Below are 22784 nucleotides of genomic sequence, written 5' to 3'. Positions count from 1 at the left end.
AACTCATAAAAACATTTTTTTGCAAATAATAATTAACTTAGAATTTCATGGTTTGCAACACGTACCAAAGTAGTTGGGAAAGAGCATGTTCACCACTGTGTTACATCACATTTTCTTTTAACAACACTCAATAAACGTTTGGGAAATGAGGAAACTAATTGTTGAAGCTTTGAAAGTGGAATTCTTTCCCATTCTTGTTTTATGTAGAGCTTTAGTCGTTCAACAGTCCAGGGTCTCCGCTTTTGTATTTTACGCTTCATAATGTGCCACAAATTTTCGATGGGAGACAGGTCTGGACTGCAGGCGGGCCAGGAAAGTACCCGCACTCTTTTACTACGAAGCCACGCTGTTGTAACACGTGGCTTGGCGTTGACTTGCTGAAATAAGCAGGGGCGTCCATGATAACGTTGTTTGGATGACAACATATGTTGCTCCAAAACATGTATGGACCTTTCAGCATTAATGTTGCCTTCACAGATATGTAAGTTACCTATGCCTTGGGCACTAATACACCCCCATACCATCACAGATGCTGGCTTTTGAACTTTGCGTCTATAACAATCCGGATGGTTATTTTCCTCTTTGTTCCGGAGGATACCACGTCCACGGTTTCCAAATATAATTGGAAATGTGGACTCGTCAGACTACAAAACACTTTTCCACTTTGCATCAGTCCATCTTAGATGAGCTCGGGCCCAGCGAAGCCGGCGGCGTTTCTTGGTGTTGTTGATAAATGGTTTTCGCTTTGCATAGTAGAGTTTTAACTTGCACTTACGGATGTAGCGACGAACTGATAACTGACAGTGGTTTTATGAAGTGTTCCTGAGCCCATGTGGTGATATCCTTTACACACTGATGTCGGTTTTTGATGCAGTACCGCCTGAGGGGTCAAAGGTCCGTAATATCATCGCTTACGTGCAATGATTTCTCCAGATTCTCTGAACCTTTTGATGATTTTACAGACCGTAGATGGTAAAATCCCTAAATTCCTTGCAATAGCTCGTTGAGAAATGTTGTTCTCAAGCTGTTCAACAATTTGCTTACAAAGTGGTGACCCTCACCCCATCCTTGTTTGTGAATTACTTACCATTTCCTGGAAGCTGCTTTAATACCCAATCATGGCACCCAACTGTTCCCAATTAGCCTGCACACCTGTGGGATGTTCCATATAAGTGTTTGATGGGCATTCCTCAACTTTATCAGTATTTATTGCCACCTTTCCCAACTTCTTTGTCATGTGTTGCTGGCATCAAATTCTAAAGTTAATGATTATTTGCACAAAAAAAAATGTTTTTTAGTTTTAACTTCAAATATGTTGTCTTTGTAACATATTCAATTGAAAATGGGTTGAAAATGATTTGCAAACCATTGTATTCCGTTTATATAGATCTAACACAATTTCCCAACTCATGTGGAAATGGGGTTTGTATATATATATATATATATATATGCACATTCCCCGCAACCCCAAAAGGGATAAGCGGTAGGAAATAGATGGATGGATGGATGTCTAAATGTGTGTGTGTGTGTGTGTATACAGACATATATACATACATAGATACTGTATCTTTATGTATATTTTTCTATATATATATTTTATATATATATATATATATATATATATATATATATATATATATATATATATATATATATATATATATTTCTATATGGGGAATCCTAGTAAACAAACAATTTTATTTGTAGGTCAAATGTAGGGATTTTTTTTTAATTCAGTAGATAGCAGATGATCATTATGAAACACTAACAAAGTATCACTGCAGTGTCCATAGAGACAGTGAGTGTGGCATACGCTCACTGGGGTGATAACTGTAATAATAACTCGTATAAAAAAAAAATGTCTCTAGCAAGGACAGGAGTCCAAAGTGAAGCTACAGAAAATGATCATAAATAATTGTGTATCCTATGTGAAAGTATTGTATGGAGCATTGGCAGAAATGAAAAGTGCATATCTTTGGAGGTATTAAAAATGTAAAGATGTCACGTCACGATTTAATAGCGCCAGACATGCAGTCACCTTGCATCTGGCATGTTTCGCATGAGGGCCTGTTAATGCGTCAGTGACGCCATCCACTGTCCTTATGGTCCTCACGTTGTAACTTGGACGTCTTCATGCCGTAGAACTTTGTAGGTCAACCAGTAAAGGACATTAAACATGAGGAAACTCATAGGGAACACGGCCCGAGACACGGTGTCGATCCTTTTAGCTCGGTCCACGAAGCGTCGGCGTATATCGTAGTAGCCTAGACCGGGAGGTAAGTCGGCAAACACCGGGGTTGCATCCATCTCCGGAGCGCTCGTAAGCCCGTAACTCTGGAAGAGCAACCCTTGGCGTGCCAGCTCTTCCTCCTGGAAGAGAGACGACATGACAGAGAGTGACCAAGTTTTCTCGATGCTGTCTTGTTTTTCAGCATGTACCCTCGCACAGGCACTGCACTGCTGCCCTGCACTCCCGTGAGCCGCATCGTCGCCGGACATGTTTCCTTTGGTCTTACTCTCACCACTTCCCTGCTAAAAAAAAAGGAAAACTGTACTGTTATCATCAAAGTGCAAGTTCATGCGCACAACGCAACGCAAGCTGTAATCAATACATCAAATCCTGGTATCCGCGCTCTTCTTTTGTGATTATTGGGCAGTGTGGTTCAGGTGATAGAGTGGCCTACAAGAAGTGTGAGGCTTTCAGTCCCGCTTTCGCCATCCTCGTGTCTCCCGTTGTCTCCTTGGGCAAGACACTTCACCCACCTTGCTCACAATGCCACCCACACTGGTGTAAATGTAAATAATTCACTTCACTAATGCCTGAAAGTTTGCCGTCTTCTTCAGAAAGTTGCGCTAAAGTTGCAATGTTTTGACTTGTTACATGTATATTAAAAACCCAGAACCTGTGAAGTTGGCACATTGTGTAATTGGTAAATAAAAATAGAATACATCCATCCATCCATTTTTCCTACCGCTTGTCCCTTTTGCGGTTGCGGGGGGTGCTGGAGCCTCTCTCAACTGCAATGATTTACAAATCTTTGTCAGCTTATATTCAATTGAATAGACTGCAAAGACAAGATATTTAATGTTCGAACTGAGAAACAATTTTATTTTGCATATAATCATCGACTTAAAATTTAATGGCAGCAACACATGGCAAAAAAGTTGGCACAGGGGCATTTTTACTGCTGTGTTACATGGCCTTTCCTTTTAACAACACTCGGTAAACGTTTGGGAACTGAGGGGACCAATTTTTGAAGCTTTTCAGGTGTAATTATTTCCCATTGTTCCTTGATGTACAGCTTAAATTGTTCAACAGTCTGGGGTCTCCGTATTTTAGGCTTCCTTAAGCGCCACACATTTTCAATGGGAGACAGATCTGGACCACAGGCAGGACAGTCGAGTACCCGCACTCTTTTACTACCACGCTGTTGTAACACGTGCAGAATGTGGCTTGGCATTGTCTTGCTGAAATAAGCAGGGGCGTCTATGATAACGTTGCTTGGATAGCAACATATGTTGCTCGAAAACCTGTATGTTCCTTTCAGCACTAATGGTGCCTTTACAGATGTGTAAGTTACCCATACCTTGGGCACTAATACACCGCCATACCGTCACAGATGCTGACTTTCAACTTTGCGCCTTTAACAGTCCGGATGGTTCTTTTCCTTTTTGTTCCGGAGGACAGGACGTAAACAGTTTCCAAAAACAATTTGAAGTGTGCACTCATCCAACCACAGAACACTTTTCCAATTTGCATCAGTCCATCGTAGATGAGCTCGGGCCCAGCGAAGCAGGTGGTGTTTCTGGGTGTTGTTGATAAATGGCTTTCGCTTTGCATAGTAGAGTTTTAACTTTCACTTACAGATGTAGCGACAAACTGTAGTTACTGACAGTGGTTTTCTGAAGTGTTCCTGAGCCCATATGGTGATATCTTTTACACACTGATGTCTCTTTTTGATGTGGTACCGCCTGAGGGCTCAAAGGTCCGTAATATCGCTTACGTGCAGTGATTTCTACAGATTCTCTAAACCTTTTGATGATAATACGGATCATAGATGATGAAATCCCTAAATTTCTTGCAACAACTGGTTGAGAAATGTTGTTCTTAAACTGTTCTACAATTTGTTCACACATTTTTTCACAAAGTGGTGACCCTCGCCCAATCATTGTTTGTGAATGACTGAGCATTTCATGGAAACTCCTTTTATACCCTATCATGCCACCCATCTGTTCCCAATTAGCCTGTTCACCTATATATATAGGTAAATTGCGGTATAGCTCGTTTCGTAGAGCGGCGGTGCCAGCAACTTGAGGGTTCCAGGTTCGATCCCCGCTTCATCCATCCTAGTTACTGCCGTTGTGTCCTTTGGCCAGACACTTTACCCACCTGCTCCCAGCGCCACCCACACTGGTTTAAATGTAACTTAGATATTGGGTTTCGCTATGTAAAGCGCATTGAGTCACTAGAGAAAAGCGCTATTTAAATTTAATTCACTTCACCTGTGGGATCTTCCAAATAAGTGTTCGATGAGCATGCCTCAACTTTTTCAGTCTTTTTTGCCACTTTTGCCAGCTTTTTTGAAACATATTGCAGGCATTAAATTCCAAATGAGCTAATATTTGCAAATAGTAACGTTATCAGTTCGAACGTTAAGTAGCTTGTATTTGCAGTGTATTCAAATGAATATAGGTTGAAAAGGATTTAAAAATCATTGTATTCTCTTTTTAATTACGATTTACACAACGTGCCAACTTCACTGGTTTTGGGTTTTGTACACACACCGGCCCCATACACATTTTTTCACTCACTGTGGCCCCCGAGTCAAAATTATTGAAGAAGCATGCTTTAGATGGCATTAAAATCACATACTCAAAGCTCATCGTCAAATCACTAAACCGTTTTAATCATTTATACCTATTAACCATGATAATGAATTATAATTACAGAAACACCATCAAAGGCTTCCTTATTGTCCTCACAGTCTGCTCTGTCGTCCATTAATGTTTGACGCTTGAGTAGATTTTCCTGTCTTAAACATTCCCATATGTTCCAAGACATTTACGCCCACACATTAAAGGCCTACTGAAATGAGATTTTCTTATTTAAACGGGGATAGCAGGTCCATTCTATGTGTCATACTTGATCATTTCGCGATATTGCCATATTTTTGCTGAAAGGATTTAGTAGAGAACATCCACGATAAAGTTTGCAACTTTTGGTGCTGACAAAAAAGCCTTGCCTTTACCGGGAGTCGCAGACGATGATGTCACAAGTGTGGGGGCTCCTCACATATTCACATTGATTTTAATTGGAGCCTCAAATAAAAAATGCTATTCGGACCGAGAAAACGACAATTTCCCCATTAATTTGAGCGAGGATGAAAGATTCGTGTTTGAGGATATTGATAGCGACGGACTAGAAAAAAAAAAAAAGATTGCATTGGGACGGATTCAGATGTTTTTAGACACATTTACTAGGATAATTCTGGGAAATCCCTTATCTTTCTATTGTGTTGCTAGTGTATTAGTGAGTTAAATAGTACCTGATAGTCGGAGGGGTACGTCCACAGGTGTCTTGACGCCAATGTCTCAGGGGAGTCGACGGCAGCTTTATGGACGGCACAAGCTCAGCTGACTTCCGGTAAGAAGCGACTTTTTACCACAATTTTCTCACCCAAACCTGCTGGTTGGCATTCCGTTGTGATTCATGTTCGCTTGAGCGCGCTCTGATCCATAGTAAAGTTTCACCTCCAGGAATTTTAAACAAGGAATCACCGTGTGTTTGTGTGGCTAGAGGCTAAAGCTTCCCAACTCCATCTTTCTACTTTGACTTCTCCAATATTAATTGAACAAATTGCAAAAGATTCAGCAACACAGATCTCCAAAATACTGTATAATTATGCCGTTAAAGCAGACGACTTTTAGCTGTGTGTGTGTGCAGCGCTCATATTTCCTAAAAACCCGTGACGTCTTGTGTACACGTCATCATTACACGACGTTTTCAAGACGAAACTCCCGGGAAATTTAAAATTGCAATTTAGTAAACTAAAAAGGCCGTATTGGCATGTGTTGCAATGTTAATATTTCATCATTGATATATAAACTATCAGACTGCGTGGTGGGTAGTAGTGGGTTTCAGTAGGCCTTTAAGAGCATTTTTTAACTTTTGAGAGCGATCAATAATGCTCATTTTTGTTGGCGAATAAGAGACAAGGAGAGATTATCCTCACATTTCAACATCTCTTACATGTAAATCCTGGCTCTTTGCTAGGTCAGCATTGCAAATAAGAATACATTCTTAATGGCTTTACCTTGGATAAATACATGTTTAATAAATATATAAATACATGCAAACAAGGAAGTTAAAAAGCCAAGTGTGTTGCTTGTTGTTCATATACTACATTACCCAGAAGACCTATCGATAAAGATGGGAACCAGAAGTGCAAAAGTAGTTCTGAGCAACATAATAATGGCAAGATCGCCACATTAATATTAATATCAAACATTAATATCACAGTGCTGATTCTTTCTAGGAATATTTTAGACTTTTTCTCACATTGTTTATCCATTTCCAGGTGAGCTGGGAAGACGTTAAGAGTACGCAGCCGAGAGTGGCTTGAATTAATTACAGGTCACCGCTGTGTGCGTTTCCCCGGCTGGAGAGCAACATGCAGCTGAGCTGATTGTGCAGAGCCGGGCAAAAGGAATTGCAGGTGACAGCTGCCCGAGGAGCTGAGTGGGCGGGTTGCACTCACGGTTCTTTGCCGCTCTTGCTCTTTCAGCTTCTTCCTCAGCCTGAAGAACTCCTTGTGTTGCCGTGAAACAAAATTAACAGCTGCATACTCCAGGAGTGCGGCAAACACAAAAAGAAGACACACGGCCATCCAGATGTCTATGGCTTTCACGTAGGACACCTGCCAAAAACATTCAAATGTCAATGTTGACGCAAAACTAATAGGAAAAGTCCTCACCAGGATGTTGTTTTTTAAAATATACACATGTGGGTCGAAGTCCACATTAGTGCCGCTAGGAACTGTGGGGTAAAACCTCATGTGTCCTCAAGCTTAAGAGGAACTCAGTCAGCTACAGCACAGATCCCTTGCAGGCATTACCCTCACTTAAGAGCCGTCTTAAGTGAATACACATGTTCTGTCATATTGCCAAGAGGAACTGCTGTATATTGCATGCTTCTACTATATCTAGTCACTCCAAAACATCCATGAAACTGGGATTGTGAGTCACTTTCGATGCCAATATTGGAGGATTGAATAATAATGGCCATTACCAATATCAATCAAATACGATAACAGGATGAATCATACGGACAATTATTATTTTTTAATATGGTGTTTACCGGTAATTTTTAAAAACTGTTTTTTTGATCAAGTGATGTTAGTCGGATAGAGCAGTGGTTTTTGACCTTTTCTGAGCCAAGGCACATTTTTTTCATTGAAAAAATCCTGAAGCACACCACCGGCAGAAAATATAAAAAATTTAAACTCAGCAGCCGATATTGACAATAAAAAGTAGTTCTCACAATTGTTGGATATGAATTCAAATCATAAATAACCATGCAACACTTTAGCTCTTATCTCCAAGTAAGTGTGCTGTCACGACCTGTCACATCACACCGTAACTTATTTTGAATTTTTTGAAGTTTTCCTGTGTGTAGTGTTTTAGTTCTTGTCTTGCGCACCTATTTTTGGTGGCTTTTCCTGTTTTGTTGGTATTTTCCTGTAGCAGTTCAATGTCTTCCTTGAGCGCTGTTCCCCACACATGATTTGTTTTCGCAATCAAAACTATGCAAGTTGTTACTATCCTTCTTTGTGGGGACATTGTTGATTGTCATGTCATGTACGGATGCACTTTGTGGACACCGTCTGCTCCACACGCTGTAAGTCTTTGCTGTCGTGCAGCAGTCTGTTTTTGTTTACTTTGCAGCCAGTTTAGTTTTACTTTCATTTTGCATAGCCATCCCGAAGCTTCAACGACTTTTCTTAGCGGCACTTGCTTTTTGTTTATTTTTGATTCAAGCGTTATATACCTTTCCTTCACACTGTCTCCCGCTGTCGTCTGCATATCATGACAAACCATATTGACATCTAAAAAGCAATGATCTACCTGCTGCCACCGACTGATAAGAAAGAGTATTACATGGTTACGCTGCCGAGCTCTTGACAGTGCAGACACTCAACAACGGCACATTTGCGGATTGTAATTACTGGTTCGCAAAAAACATTTTTAACCCAGTTAGGTGCAATAACATAATCTCCCACGGCACACCAGACTGTATCTCACAGCACACTAGTGAAAAACACTGAGATAGAGAACACAGTAGGTATATTAAAAAAAAAAACACTAACCTATTTATTATTAACTGTCTGGAATGGATTTATGAAGTTGAAGTGGAGTGGTAAATTATTTTTATTGACACAATAATCCTTTAAAGGGGAACTGCACTTTATGGAATTTAGCCTTTCGTTCACAATCATTATAAAAGACATGATGGATTTAAAAAACAAAAAAACATTCTAAATAAATAAATAAATCAAAACTCTGCTTACAATTGCGCTTATGGGAGATGTTCAATTCTGCCTATAAAAGCCCTTAAAAAACATCCAAACACCTCCATTGATGTTTCATATACATGATGTAAGCATATTTGTAATGTAGTTACATAACAACATTTAATATTTGTGTATTTTGATCATGTTAAGCATACACGGTGCATTCATTTCAAAAACGCATCACATCTTTACTCTTTATTTTCTTCACTGATTATTACTCACTGCAGACTTTATGAGAGCCAACAAACATAATGAAACATCACTTACTGTGCAAAGTCTGCCGTCATTAGGATGCCGACTGCTAGGATGTTCATATATTCCCATTTAGATGAAAATGTCTCATAATCCTTGTGCAGAAACAGGGTCGGAAACAAGCGCTTTTTGTGTCGTCCTTGCCAGTTCCAGGTCCTAAATAGCTGTCAACCTGTCCCAACTTGTGGATTATATCACAACCAACCTTCTGTAAAGGTGTGAGTATGATATACATAGAATAAACTTACAGGGAGTAAGGAAGCAAAAAAGCAGCAGTCCACTCGATGTAAACATAGGCACAAACGAAATGATTACATCGCCGCTATAAATAGTTCTTCTGCGTTACCTCTTTTAATAAAAAATATCACTATGGATGGATGAACAAATAGTTGGTTAATATTCCATCCATCTATAAATTTCCTACCGCTTGTCCATTTCGGGGTCGCGGGGGTGCTGGAGCCTATCCCAGCTGCACTGGGGCGGAAGTCGCCATATTCCTATTCAAGTCACGAAATGTAAATGGAGTATTGTTGGCCCTTTTTAAATAATTATTTATCGTATTTTATGGGCGAAATAGTGGAGCTCCCATTGGCTCCGCTGTAAGTGGACTATTTAATTCAACATTTAATATTAATGTTTAATATTTAATATTTAGAATGCATTCAAATAAAATCTGTCCGTCATCATGTCTTTCATAATGATTGTGAACGATAGGCTAAATTCCCAAAAAAGTGCAGTTCCTCTTTAAATTTAGCCCATGACCCAGTGAGTTGACTGATGCAGAAAGGTTTGTTACACTACTGCCTTGGCAACTTTAAGTAATATGTAACTATAACCATCCATCCATCCATTTTCTACCGCTTATTCCCTTTGGGGTCGCGGGGGGCGCTGGTCCCTATCTCAGCTACAATCGGGCAGAAGGCGTTGTACACCCTGGACAAGTCGCCACCTCATCGCAGAACTAGAACTATTTGATACTAATTTTATGGACAAATGTCATGTTTTAGATTGCAATATTGTTTAATTAAGGTAGTTCTTAGTGTGGACTGCCACTGCTGGGAGGACACACGTGGCCCCGGGGAACAAGCATTTTCAGTATCATGCTCCAAACCAGGCTACTACAAACGTGCTCATTGTCGCAATTACTCTTGACTTAATCATTTTGATATAAAAAAAAAAAAAATCTATCGGCACAAAAAGTTGTATTCATTTTTGTTTTTTAGGTAAAAGTGGTTCATGTATTCTGCCCCTGACTTCATGTTGATGATCAATTAGAATTTATTATTATTTATTGAGTTTATTTTTTATTTTTTTTACTTTCAGTATCAAATGGCTAAAGTCAGTCAAAAAATGTTTATAGTTTAAATAAGTTGCATTTTGTTTAATTTCTTGCAAATTGAAGCACTTTAGATCTTTTTCATTACAAAAACAAAATGGTAAATGGGTTGTACTAGAATAGCACTTTTCTACTTTTTAAGGAACTCAAAGCGCTTTGACACTATTTCCACATTCACACACACACATTCACACACCGATGGTGGGAGCTGCCATGCAATGCGCTAACCAGCACCCATCAGGAGCAAGGGTGAAGTGTCTTGTTTAAGGAAACAACAAACGTGACGAGGTTGGTAGAAGGTGGGGATCGAACCAGGAACCCTCAGGTTGATGTCCCCAACATTAACAATGTTAATACAATTATTCTTTGACGTAAGCTGACCTATAGTTCCTTTTTTTCTCTATTCTTTGATGTTAATAAAGACAGAAAGTTATGCAGAGGTGTACCTATAACAATTTTACAGACAAATGATTATTTTTATAGTGATGGGGATTGCATGAAATATTTCTTCTCCCTGGGGGGTTCGGCAGTTAATTGAGAAGCACTGAATTAAGTATGTATGTCCAGCTTGCATGCTATTATGTGCTTAGCTTTTGGGTACATTAGCTGCCAGCTACTACTGTAGTAGCCTACAGCAGTGGTTCTCAACCTTTTTTCAGTGATGTACCCCCTGTGAACATGTTTTTAATTCAAGTACCCCCTAATCAAGGCAAAGCATTTTTGATTGAAAAAAAAGAGATAAAGAAGTAAAATACAGCACTATGTCATCAGTTTCTGATTTATTAAAATGTATAACAGTGCAAAATATTGCTCATTTGTAGTGGTCTGTCATGAACTATTTGGAAAAAAAGATGTAAAAATTAAATAACTAAAAACTTGTTGAAAAATAAACAAGTGATTCAATTATAAATAAAGATTTCTACACGTAGAAGTAATCATCAACTTAAAGTGCCCTCTTTGGGGATTGTAATACAGATCCATCTGGATTCATGAACTTCATTCTAAATATTTCTTCACAAAAAAAGAAATCTTTAACAGCAATATTTATGGAACATGTCCACAAAAAATATAGGTGTCAACACTGAATATTGCATTGTTGTATTTTTTTTCACAGTTCATGAATTTACATTCATATTTTGTTGACATATTATTCAATAAATGTATTTATAAAGGATTTTTGAATTGTTGCTATTTTTAGAATATTTAAAAAAAAATCTCACGTACCCCTTGGCATACCTTCAAGTACCCCCAGGGGTACGCATACCCCCATTTGAGAACCACTGGCCTATAGTATAGGCCACCATGCGTACCTTTTGTAAATCACTTCAGTAAAATACAAGAAAAGAACAACAGGAGGCCCTTTTCCGCCGCCGGAACTTTTTCAGGATCTTTCCCACTTACCCAGGTAAAAAAGTTCCCCCTGTGTTTCCACCAAAGACTACCCAGGGAGATTTAGATCTTCAGGAACCTTCCGGAGTTTCTCCGGGCTAGGAGGAACATTGAAACTTTGTACTGACTTTGTGCTGACGTCACTTTCTACGGTGTGTTGCAGGAGGGCGGTCATCATGATCATGTGACTGCCAAGCTCCGTTTGATACATAGGATTGGTGTAACGGAGTCATGTGACCGTGCCAGCTGGAAAAAGTCTTTCTAAAAAGCCAAAAGATTACATCTTTGCAAGCAGTAATCAATAGATTAAAAAAGTGTGGCTCGGTCGGTAGATCGGCCGTGCCAGCAACATGAGGGTTCCTGGTTCGATCCCCAGTTTCTGCCATCCTAGTCATGTCATTCGTGTCCTTGAGCAAGACACTTCGCCCTTGCTCCTGATGGTTCATGGTAAGCTCCCACTATCAGAGTGTGAAGGTGTGTGAAGGGATGAATGTGGAAATAGCTTCAAAGCGCTTTGAATACCTTGAAGGTAGAAAAGCGCTGTAGAAGTATAACCAAATAAAAATAAATTATTTAATTGAATGTAGCGGTCGGAATGAGTAAAAGTACTGTTTATTACTTTATTCTTCACTAAAACACAATAAATGTGTGTTGCATTAAAACTACTCTGGCTAGTAAATGTAGCGTGTTAACCCCCACGTCTGGCCAACAGACATGTTGATGTATTGCAGCGATTGGCCATGAGCTTGTCTTTGTTTGGGGCGTAAAAGTTTTTTATACACAAAAATTGAAAGTTGCCACTTTGATTTTTTTCAACACACTAAAAACCAAATCCAATGTGAGTTCATATATGTGATTAGTGTGATTCAGGACTTTGCGCTACTGCCTCGAGGCATCAACGGTGGGGCAAAAAAGTATTTAGTCAGCCACCGATTGTGCACGTTCTCCCACTTAAAATGATGACAGAGGTCTGTAATTTTCATCATAGGTACATTTCAACTGTGAGAGAAAGAATGAGAAAAAAAATCCAGGAATTCACATTGTACGGATTTTAAAGAATTTATTTGTAAATTATGGTGGAAAATAAGTATTTGGTCAACCATTCAAAGCTCTCACTGATGGAAGGAGGTTTTTGCTCAAAATCTCACCATACATGGCCCCATTCATTCTTTCCTTAACACGGATCAATCGTCCTGTCCCCTTCGCAGAAAAACAGCCCCAAAGCATGATGTTCCCACCCCCATGCTTCACAGTAGGTATGGTGTTCTTGGGATGCAACTCAGTATTCTTCTTCCTCCAAACACGACGAGTTGAGTTTATACCAAAAAGTTCTATTTTGGTTTCATCTGACAACATGACATTCTCCCAATCCTCTGCTGTATCATCCATGTATCCATTTTGGTATAAACTCAACTCGTCGTGTTTGGAGGAAGAAGAATACTTAGTTGCATCCCAAGAACACCACACCTACTGTGGAGCATGGGGGTCGAAACATCATGCTTTGAGGCTGTTTTTCTGCCAAAGGGACTGGACGATTAATCCGTGTTAAGTAAAGAATGAATGGGGCCATGTATCGTGAGATTTTGAGCCAAAACCTCCTTCCATCAGTGAGAGCTTTGAATGGTTGACCAAATACCTATTTTCCACCATAATTTACAAATGAATTCATAATTCCTACAATGTGAATTCCTGGATTTTTTTTTTACATTCTGTCTCTCACAGTTGAAGTGTACCTATGATGAAAATTACAGACCTCTGTTATCATTTTAAGTGGGAGAACTATCACAATCGGTGGCTGACTAGATACTTTTTTGCCCCACTGTATTTGGAATTAGAAGCATTTAAGTCCCATCTTAAAACTCATTCGTATACTCTAGCCTTTAAATAGACCCCCATTTTAGATCCGTTGATCTGCCGTCTCTTTTCTGCTCTAAAGAGAGGAGGGGGCACAGATTCGGTGACCACAGGTGATGCGCTAGCTGTCCAAAGTGGCGACACAGGGTGGACCACTCATCTGTGCATCCGTTGGGGACGTCTCTGCACTGCTGACCTGTCTCCACTCAAGATGATCTCCCGCTGGCCCCACTATGGACTGGACTCTCACACTATTATGTTAGATCCATTTGACGTCCATTGCACCGGTCGCCCAGGGTGGGGGGGCCCCACATCTAAGGTCCCCTCCAAAGTTTCTCATTGTAATCCCATTGGGTTGAGTTTCTCATTGCCCTGATGTGGGATCTGAGCCAAGGTTGTCGCTGTGGCTTGTGCAGCCCTTTGAGACACTTGTGATATAGGGCTACATAAATAAACTTTGATTGATTGATTGATTGATTGATTGATTGATTGATTGATTGATTGATTGATTGAATGACTTAAATGACCAATTACAGGTTCCGCCCGTGACCCAACGCTGCAACCGTCCTACCTTTGGCAGCGACGCCCTGGAGCCGGAGCTCTGCGTCGTCATGGTGAGCACTGTGGTGATGCCCAGCCCTACTCGGGCTGGAGCTGCGTCCATGTTGATCCAGAAGGACACCCAGGAAAGGATGACCGTCAGCAGGCTGGGAATGTACATCTGAATTAAGTAGTAGCCCATCTGGCGCTCCAGGTAGAATTTCACCTCAATGCAGGTGAATTTACCTACGCGCAGGGGGAGATACAGGCACCGACTAACAGGTTCATTAGAAGTAGACTGACAGGTGCGTCAGCATGTTGGATGCTGGTGTACCTGTGTTGTAGTGCTTGGTGCAGTAGCCCAGGCCTTTCTCCTCCTTCAGCACAAACTGAGGCAGCACCAGGTCATCAGCCACCTGCACGGCGCCCACGTCCAGCCATTCGAAGATGAGGTCGTTCATGGTGTAGCCAACTGGAGTCAAAGGAAACGATTAGTTTAAAACACCTGGGCGACAAATTGCTTTTGAATGAGAGTTGCTCACAGCTTTCCAGCTGCATGATGCAGGTCTGGCTGTCCATGGGGAAGTTTTTGAGATCCATGGGACAGGAGAGGGTCAAGGTCAGCCTGGATGACATATAATTATTATACATGGCAGGCTCTGCGTAAAACAAATTATTTTATTCTTTTTAATGTATTATAAAAGGCAGTTTGATCAAACCTGACGTCTGTAGTTTTATTTACAAATTGTATCTTATTTTGTTTCTGGATTAATTAATTTATTTTTTTATTTACAATCTTTATATTGATTGATTGATTGATTGAAACTTTTATTAATAGATTGCACAGTACAGTACATATTCCGTACAATTGACCACTAAATGGTAACACTCAAATAAGTTTTTCAACTTGTTTAAGTCAGGGTCCACGTAAATCAATTCATGGTGAAATTCATGGTATCACTTGTTGGAATGAGGAAACCATCATAAATAGTTTATTAATGATCTACCAATGATGTTATGAACCCAGGAAATCAGTTTATAGTTATTTTTAAATGTATTTATGTGTTTGTTAGTAAAATATTATTTAGGTTACTCTTATTAAATTACTATATGAAATCATTTTAATATTATGATTTTTTTAAAGTTATTACTTAAGTTTATATAAGTTTGTTAAGGCCTTACAAAAGGTAAATACCAATTTAATAACATTACCAACTTAATGGTAAAAATGGAAATATGGACAGTATATAGTCTGCATAAATGGCTGGTACCCCACTACTGTTGTATTTGTTTTTAATATGAAACACCACCGGATTTTACTGCTCCATTTTCAATGCTCTCATTTTTCTGAGACTCTCCATCCATGTATCTCCGTATTATCACGCTACACACACTGCTTTAGTGCCACTTAAGTGGCTTGAATGTATTTAGCCTACAGTTATTGTTTACTAGGAACATGTTCAGAGCTTTAGCCAATTACAGCTCAGCTGAACTCAAGTGAAAAAGAAAAACATGCAAGCGGGACATTTGTCTAATTGTTAGTAAATGTGGAATGATAATCATGTACGTGCCATGTTATCGTCCTCTGGACACTTGATTAAGTACACTTGAACAATCTGATGTGATTCGATGCTAAAGCTGTAACAAAATTTGAGCTTTCAAAGAGGTTTTTTGAGTTTTGAGATTGACAATTTCAGAGAGACGTTCATTTAATGATATGTTGATTTTGGGTCTGCTTTCTATGTGCATGATTTCCAAATGCATTGTTAACATATTTTAAAACACCAAAAAAATAGTTCAAAGAGCAACAGGTGGATACACAAGTTAATTATGTACATTGTGCCACAGTGAAACACAAGCTTATTGATATTCAAAGCCACCATATACTATATCTAATTATCAGTGACAGAGCAGGAAGAGGCTAGGATTATACCTAAGGTAAATTTTCATATGAAGCTGAAATTAATTTATTAAACATTTTGCATGTGCATATTCATGCAAAACGGTGCCCACTCTGATTGCGGTATCCTCCGCAAAGCACGTGATTTTCGTATAGGGAGGAACGGCCCTGTCGATGTTCAATAGTACTGCGGTACCCCAATTTAAGCATGTTTTGAGATAAAAGCTATCTCTCAGCTAATTGTTATGCTTTACGTTACAGGACAAACATGAGTTATAAACATCTCCGCCATTAGTTGGCGTAGCAAATGTTACAGTGAATCCCATAAGATCAGACCAAAACACTTTGGGGCTCATGTAACTGGATTTGCGTAGATTTCCTGCTAAAAATGGACGTACGCTCATATCCAGAAAACTACGTAAGCAAGTAAAAAATTCAGATGTATTCTTTTTACGTCACAATCAGCTTGAAATTTACCGCAGTCGTGTGAGTGACTTGTCACGTCAGGACCCTGCCCAGGCGGCGCCCCATTATTAATACGCAAATCAAATTGAAAATAGCCATGTGGCTGAGTGTTGCATGCTCTGACCAATCAGGACTCAGTAGGAGGGGCTTCTTTCTCATGTTTTTTTTTTAGAGGAGTGAGATTGAAAGCCAGCCGCCATTGCTGTGTCTCCGAGAACTGAACTGAAATGAAATAGAAATGGTTGGGTTAGGAAGGAAGAAGATAAGGCCAAAAAGACGAATGGACTGGAAATGTAGAGCTGCATCGCGTTCGAAAATATAGTCGCTGCAATGATATGTAAAACATTAGCAGAGGTGGATCACTGTGATTCCGCTCAATGTAGATATCATTTGTGTAACCTACAACATAGTGTGAAAAAGAGCATACGCCAGCGGCATAGCTTGGTTGAAAGAAAGGTCATGCCAGGAACTTGAACCATCCTATTCACTGCCATTGTGTCCTTGGGCAAGACGCTTTACCCACCTGCTCCCAGTGCCACCCACATTGGTTTAAATGTAACTTAGATACTGGGTTTCACTATGTAAAGCGCTTTGAGTCACTAGAGTAAAGCGCTATATAAATATAAATTCACTTCACATTCACTTTATTTTGTGCATACGCAAGTTTGTTACACGAGGGCCCTGGTCTCACTTGCTAGCATTAACTTAACAGCCAGAGATGTTCATAACTTTATTTTCCAACCACAGGAAAGGAAGAAGGTGAGTGTGAAGGACAGGGCTGAGAGGAAAAGTGGATGTAGTCAACTTGGTGAAGCAGTTTGAGCGTGTCACTGCTAGTCTGCACCAGACAGAAGCAGAATGAGTCGAACGCCAGCCAAAAATGTCAAAATGATATATAAACGGTGGACATTTATCCATGAAAGTTTGGGGTAGCTGTTGATGCTGTGTTTGATGAAGAAGCAGCTCGAAGGAAATATTGTAGATGTCCACTTTCCAAAGTAAATGCTGTACATTATTACTTCATGAAACTAATGCTGTTACTTGTACCTCCTATTGTATTGTTTGGATACAATATTTATTATCTATAAGTCACTTTTTCTTTTCAAAAGGCATGTTGCATGTGGGGGGATAGCACCAATTAAATTGATTTCAGTTCATTTCAAAGGAAGACGTTAATTTAATATACAAGCGTTTTGAGTTGAGAGCGCCGTCACAGAACCAATAAGTGGAGGTACTACTGTTCTAGCTCTTAAAAATCATGAAATATTCTGGCCCCGGTCCATCAAAAGCTATTGACTGAAATTACGTGTACCTAATGTCATATGTTATGATAGACAGGTTACTTCTGTGACAGTGTTGCTAGATGGGAAATGATGGCGGTTGTGTGTCAAAAATTAACATTTCTAAAGGCGTCTTACTCACGTTTTTCGCCATTCACAGGTGGTTTCGGTATGTAACCCCCGCCAATAAATTTATTGTGTATGATAATGTTTGGTTTTTTTTACATATGGATTATTACGCGTTTTACCTGATGCTGTAGAGAACATTTCCATTTTGGAATATTCTGAGCAGTTTGTTGTCTGTGGTGACTTCGTGGAAGTTTGCTCCCTTTTCATTGGCAAAGAATAAGTCAGGCTTCCAAATAGAGTCCAACATGGAGGGGTCCAGGTCTAGCGAGTCGTCAGGGTACTCCTTGTTAGCAAGTCGAGGGTCGTTCCACTGCTGTCGCAGAAATACATTCAGCCGGTAGTCCTGCAATCATTAACATACGACAGAGTTACAGAATTTATTGTTTTTGTAATATAAGGGTGAGGTGAAAGTCTCTCAAGGGGAAATGCAGCAGCTTGACAAAAATTGACAACAACAACAACAACAACAAAAAAAATAATATATATATATATATGTATATATATATATATATACACACACACACACACATTTGGCCCTGCAATGATATATATATATATATATATATATATATATATATATATATATATATATATATATGTATATATATATATATATATATGTAGGTGTGGGAAAAATCACACCTACATATTGTGCTCTACCACGGTATCGAGCACTATTCACTGGATAATCCAATCAAGACATATATATATATATATATATATATATATATATATATATATATATATATATATATATATATACAAGGGCTTAGAATTGGGTAGGGACGCTAGGGACACGTCCCTACCAATATCCAGCCGCTACTGTGTAGTCACTATCAATACAAGCGCTGCCCGTTAGGTTTGGTCAATGATTATGGCACAGAAAGGGTTAAATGTCGGTGTCTGCTAGAAGTCCCGCCTCTAACCTAAATATCGCTCCCTGATTGGTTGCCGGTTTCATGCCAACTAACGTGTGATTGGCTGTCCCCGCTGTCCCTCCTTCTGCTTGTAAAAGCTAGCCTACATGCTAGTTGCTAGCGAGCGGACGAGAGGCAGTGTAACTGTCAGTGTAAGTTGTCAACATGTTTGGCATTTGTTGTTCCTGGCACACGGTAGCTAGAAGGATTTTAATATCAGTGGTGTGACTTACATTGTGTTTGTTTCTGTTTGCGTGCGTGTGTGCTGTAGGTTTTGAAGGATGTCAATGAAAAGAAAACTGGATATAAGAAACTTCTTTAGGAGTCAAACTGTAAGTTACCTCAAGGGTGTATAGAGCCTCAACAATATTGAATAATTCAACAATATATCACTCCAGTCACGCCCCTTAGAGTGCTATAATGAGCATATACCATGGACTGGAGTGATATATTGCTTTTATAAAACGGTTACCAATAAAGGCAATATGAAATAGGAATACTCAATCAATTTAATGTAGTTTTATTCAACCAGAAATACATATTATCCAATAAAATAGCCTCATTGTGGAAAAAATAGTCCCACCTATCCAGATGTTAGCTCCAAATTAGCACTGCATCTCGTCTTTTCCTCCGCTTTTTTTCAGGTGAAAGTCAATGCTCAGTCCCCTCTACCATTGTTAAACCTCCCCGGAGGTGATAGTTAGCCTTAAACATGTGAATTCAACTACTTTAGTCCGCTTTTTAACATCGTAAAAACATCAGCTGTCTTTTACTACGGACTGCAACAGTCCGTTGTCATGGATACATGACAACAACTTCCATTCATATCAGTCATACGTGCCTGAGGCGGAGTGATAGCCTGCGCTGTGATAAGGCTTTAGAATATTTAAACCACGGTTAACAGCCAATCACATCGCCGGATTTCACCTTTCCGTTTTATTTTTGAAATTATTTTTTAGTTTCATGTATTTGTGTAGAAGTGAGCAACGGTTTGAAAATACCAATGAACAAAACTTTGTGGTGGAAATACAATAAAACCTCACTAGATGATCATGTGATTTTACAATTAGAAAATATAATTAATTAATATTAAGTCCATCCATCCATTTTCTACCGCTTATTCCCTTTCGGGGTCGCGGGGGGCGCTGTAATATTCATATTTAGTAAAAGCCTTTTTGTTCAGGCAGTAACTGTACCATCAAGCTCTATGGCCATTGTCCCTAATGTATCTGTTATGCATCAACATATTTTTTTGTAAGGTGACAGACAGCAGAGAGGCTGGAGGAGATGGAGGAGGAGAGGCCAGAGAAGTTAGAGGAAGAGAGGCAGGAGAAAGTAGAGAAGGAGAGGCTGGAGATTATTACAGTTCATTTATGTTTATTTACAACTTTTTAAATACACCAATGGTGCAACTGGACACATCCTCAGTGATGTAACCTAGGATCACAGGGGGTTTCGGGTCTTTCAACAATCAGACCCCCTCCCCTAGGTGACCCAGCCAGGGTTGATCAGGCCCCAGCCTGTGTCCAGGTAGCGCTACTGCCCTACATGCCACGCCTCTCCCCTCCTGATCCACAGCCACCTTGATGCCACTTCTGCTGCATCTGTGACTAACTTCATGGCCCTTTGCTGGCTGGCCCCTGTGATGCCAAGCATTCTGTAGGCCCTGCAGAGAGATTTGCCCACAAACCCTCGACACCCCACTTCAACCGGCCGGCACATCGCTCGCCACCCATTGCTCCGACACTCCTCCACAAGCTGAGAGTACTTTGCACTCTTCCTCTCATTGGCCTCCTCCATACGGTCCTCCCAAGGCACTGTGAGCTCCAAGAGGATTACCTGCTTGGAGGCCACTGAGGTGAGCACAATATCTGGCCTTAGTGTTGTTTTAGCAACCCCGTCAGGGAACTTCAACTGCTTTCCCAGATCAACTGACAGCTCCCAGTCGCGTGCTGTTGCCAACAGGCCAGACGAGGTGTTCCGGGCAGCCGGTGTTGACTTCTCGCCAGCTCTGATGAAAGCAGTACTCTTCACTGGGCGGAGGCTCTTGCTGTGACTGACTCCCCTGCAGATGGCATCAGCTATGGCCTTCAGGACCTGGTCATGTCGCCAGCGGTACCGCCCTTCACCCAGGGCTTTTGGACAACAGCTTAGGATGTGCTCCAAGGTTCCTCTCCTCTGGCAGAGGGGGCACCCTGGTGTCTCCACCTTTCCCCAGGTGAAGAGGTTGGATGGACTTGGCAGCACATCGTAGACCGCCTGGATCAAGAACTTTATTCGATGGGGTTCGGCTTTCCAGAGCTCGGTCCATGTGACCTTACGCTCTGATACTTGTTCCCATCTCGTCCAGGCGCCCTGTTGCCGCATTCCCGCCATCTGGCAGGCTCGCCTTTCCTCAACTCCTGCTCGCACTTCCTCGAGGATCAGTGACCTCTTCTCTTTCCCCTGCGCCTTATCATAGCGAGGTGTTCTTCTGCTACCTAAGCCAGATCTCCCCTGCGCCACTGTTCCCACCAAAACCTTTTGCCGTAGCCTTGCCTCTGCAACATCCACAGCCTCGACAGCTCTCCACTTCCGCCCCGTCCTGACTTCAATCCCAGCCTGTGCAACCTTTGGGTCACTGGACTCCCGATACTGTAGGAGCTCCCTGGACCGTGTCACCATGAACTCCTCGCTCAGGCTGCTGATGGGGAGCTTCAGTTTGTTGTTATGCCCGTATAGAGCAATGCTGCTCAGGCTTCGCGGCAGTCCTAGCCACCTGCGCAGGCACCTACTGACCCTCATCTCAAAGCCTTCCACCGTTGAAATGGGGACTTCGTACACCATGAGGGGCCAGAGGATCCGAGGGAGAATCCCGTGCTGGTAAATCCAGGCCTTGAACTTGCCAGGAAGGCCAGACTTATCCACCACGGTCAGCCAGGTCTCCAGGTCTTGGTTGGTCGATCTTGTGGAGGCTGCGTCTCTCAGGCTGCAATTAAACACCTTTCCCAAGCTCTTCACAGGTTCCTCGGTGAGTGATGGTATTTTGGTGGTGCCAAGTGAGAAGCAGAACTTGCCAGTAACCTTTCCTTTCTTTAGCACTAGGACCCTCGACTTGGCCGGCTTGAAGTTCATGCGAGCCCAGGAAATCACCTCCTGAAGGCCATTCAAGATCCACCTGCAACCTGGGACGGATGTAGTGGTCACTGTCAGGTCGTCCATGAAGGCTCGGATGGGTGGCTGCCGGACTCCAGACCTGGAGAGGGGACCTCTGCACTGAACTTCCGCAGACTTCACCAGCATGTTCATGGCGAGCGCAAAGAGGATGACTGAGATGGTACAGCCAGTGATGATCCCCTTTTCAAGCCTGTGCCAGTCGGAGGTTGTTTTTCCGGAGGAGACTCTTAGATGGAAGTTGGCATAGTAGTCCAGAATGAGGTCTCTGAACTTCTTTGGAATGTGATGCCGATTCAGTGCCTCTTCGACCAGCTTGTGGGGTATGGATCCATAGGCATTTTCGAGGTCCAGCCACAGAACAGCCAGGTCCCCCTTATTCTCCCTGGCTTCCCTGATGAGCTGAGTGACCACGCCTGTGTGCTCCAGACATCCAGATACCTCTGGGATCCCTCCTTTCTGGACCGATGTATCAATGTAGGAGTTCTTCAGGAGGTAGTCTGTCAGTCGCCTGGCCATGAGGCTGAAGAAGATCTTCCCTTCAACACTCAGCAACGAGATGGTTCGGAACTGATTGATGTTCTTAGACTTCTCCTCCTTTGGGATCCACACACCCTCTGCCTGTCTCCACTGGTCTGCTACCTTGCCCCTCCTCCAGATCACCTTCAAGATTCTCCAGAGTCTGTGGAGTAGTCTTGGACAGTTCTTATAGACCTTATAAGGTACTCCACTGGGCCCTGGAGCAGAGCTCGTCCTTGCCCTGCGGACCACCTCCTGGATTTCCTTCCAGCCGGGCTCTTTCCCATCGAAGTCAAGCGTTGGTCTTGGTGGATTGATCAAGGACCTGCAGGGGCCTAGGTCTTGTTCTCTGCATCCATCGCTGTAAATTTGCTTGAGGTGGTGGTCGACCTCAGCTTTGGAGCAGGCCAGTCTACCGCTTCGCTTCTGTCCTAGCAGCTGTTTTGTGACTCCAAAGGGATTCGCCAGAAAGGCAGCTCT

General features: G+C 41.4%; 2 protein-coding genes across 5 annotated transcripts in view; both read right to left on the bottom strand.

The window, feature by feature from the left end:
* Positions 1–1678: 1678 nt before the first annotated feature.
* glra4b (glycine receptor, alpha 4b) overlaps positions 1679–22784 on the bottom strand; it is a 37247-nt gene continuing 16141 nt past the window's right edge. The window contains exons 4-10 of one of the 4 annotated variants that reach the window (XM_061897053.1): positions 17835–18058; positions 14484–14566; positions 14276–14413; positions 13973–14187; positions 6759–6917; positions 2440–2532; positions 1679–2370 (exon numbers count right to left, since the gene is read on the bottom strand). In XM_061897053.1, coding sequence (XP_061753037.1) covers positions 2110–2370; positions 2440–2532; positions 6759–6917; positions 13973–14187; positions 14276–14413; positions 14484–14566; positions 17835–18058 — 1173 coding nt within the window. In that variant the 3' untranslated portion in view covers positions 1679–2109. Of the gene's footprint in view, positions 2533–6758; positions 6918–13972; positions 14188–14275; positions 14414–14483; positions 14567–17834; positions 18059–22784 lie in introns of all 4 variants that reach the window. The other 3 variants (XM_061897054.1, XM_061897051.1, XM_061897052.1) reach the window with 3 other exon arrangements.
* LOC133550909 (uncharacterized) overlaps positions 19922–22784 on the bottom strand; it is a 3372-nt gene continuing 509 nt past the window's right edge. The window contains exon 1 of the mRNA XM_061897047.1: positions 19922–22784. This exon is cut by the window's right edge and continues 509 nt beyond it. Coding sequence (XP_061753031.1) covers positions 20169–22784 — 2616 coding nt within the window. The 3' untranslated portion in view covers positions 19922–20168.

Source organism: Nerophis ophidion, linkage group LG04 (assembly GCF_033978795.1).
Source record: "Nerophis ophidion isolate RoL-2023_Sa linkage group LG04, RoL_Noph_v1.0, whole genome shotgun sequence".
Lineage (NCBI taxonomy): Eukaryota > Metazoa > Chordata > Actinopteri > Syngnathiformes > Syngnathidae > Nerophis > Nerophis ophidion.
Note: the sequence above shows the minus strand (reverse complement) of the source record. Positions and strands in the feature narration are given on the sequence as shown.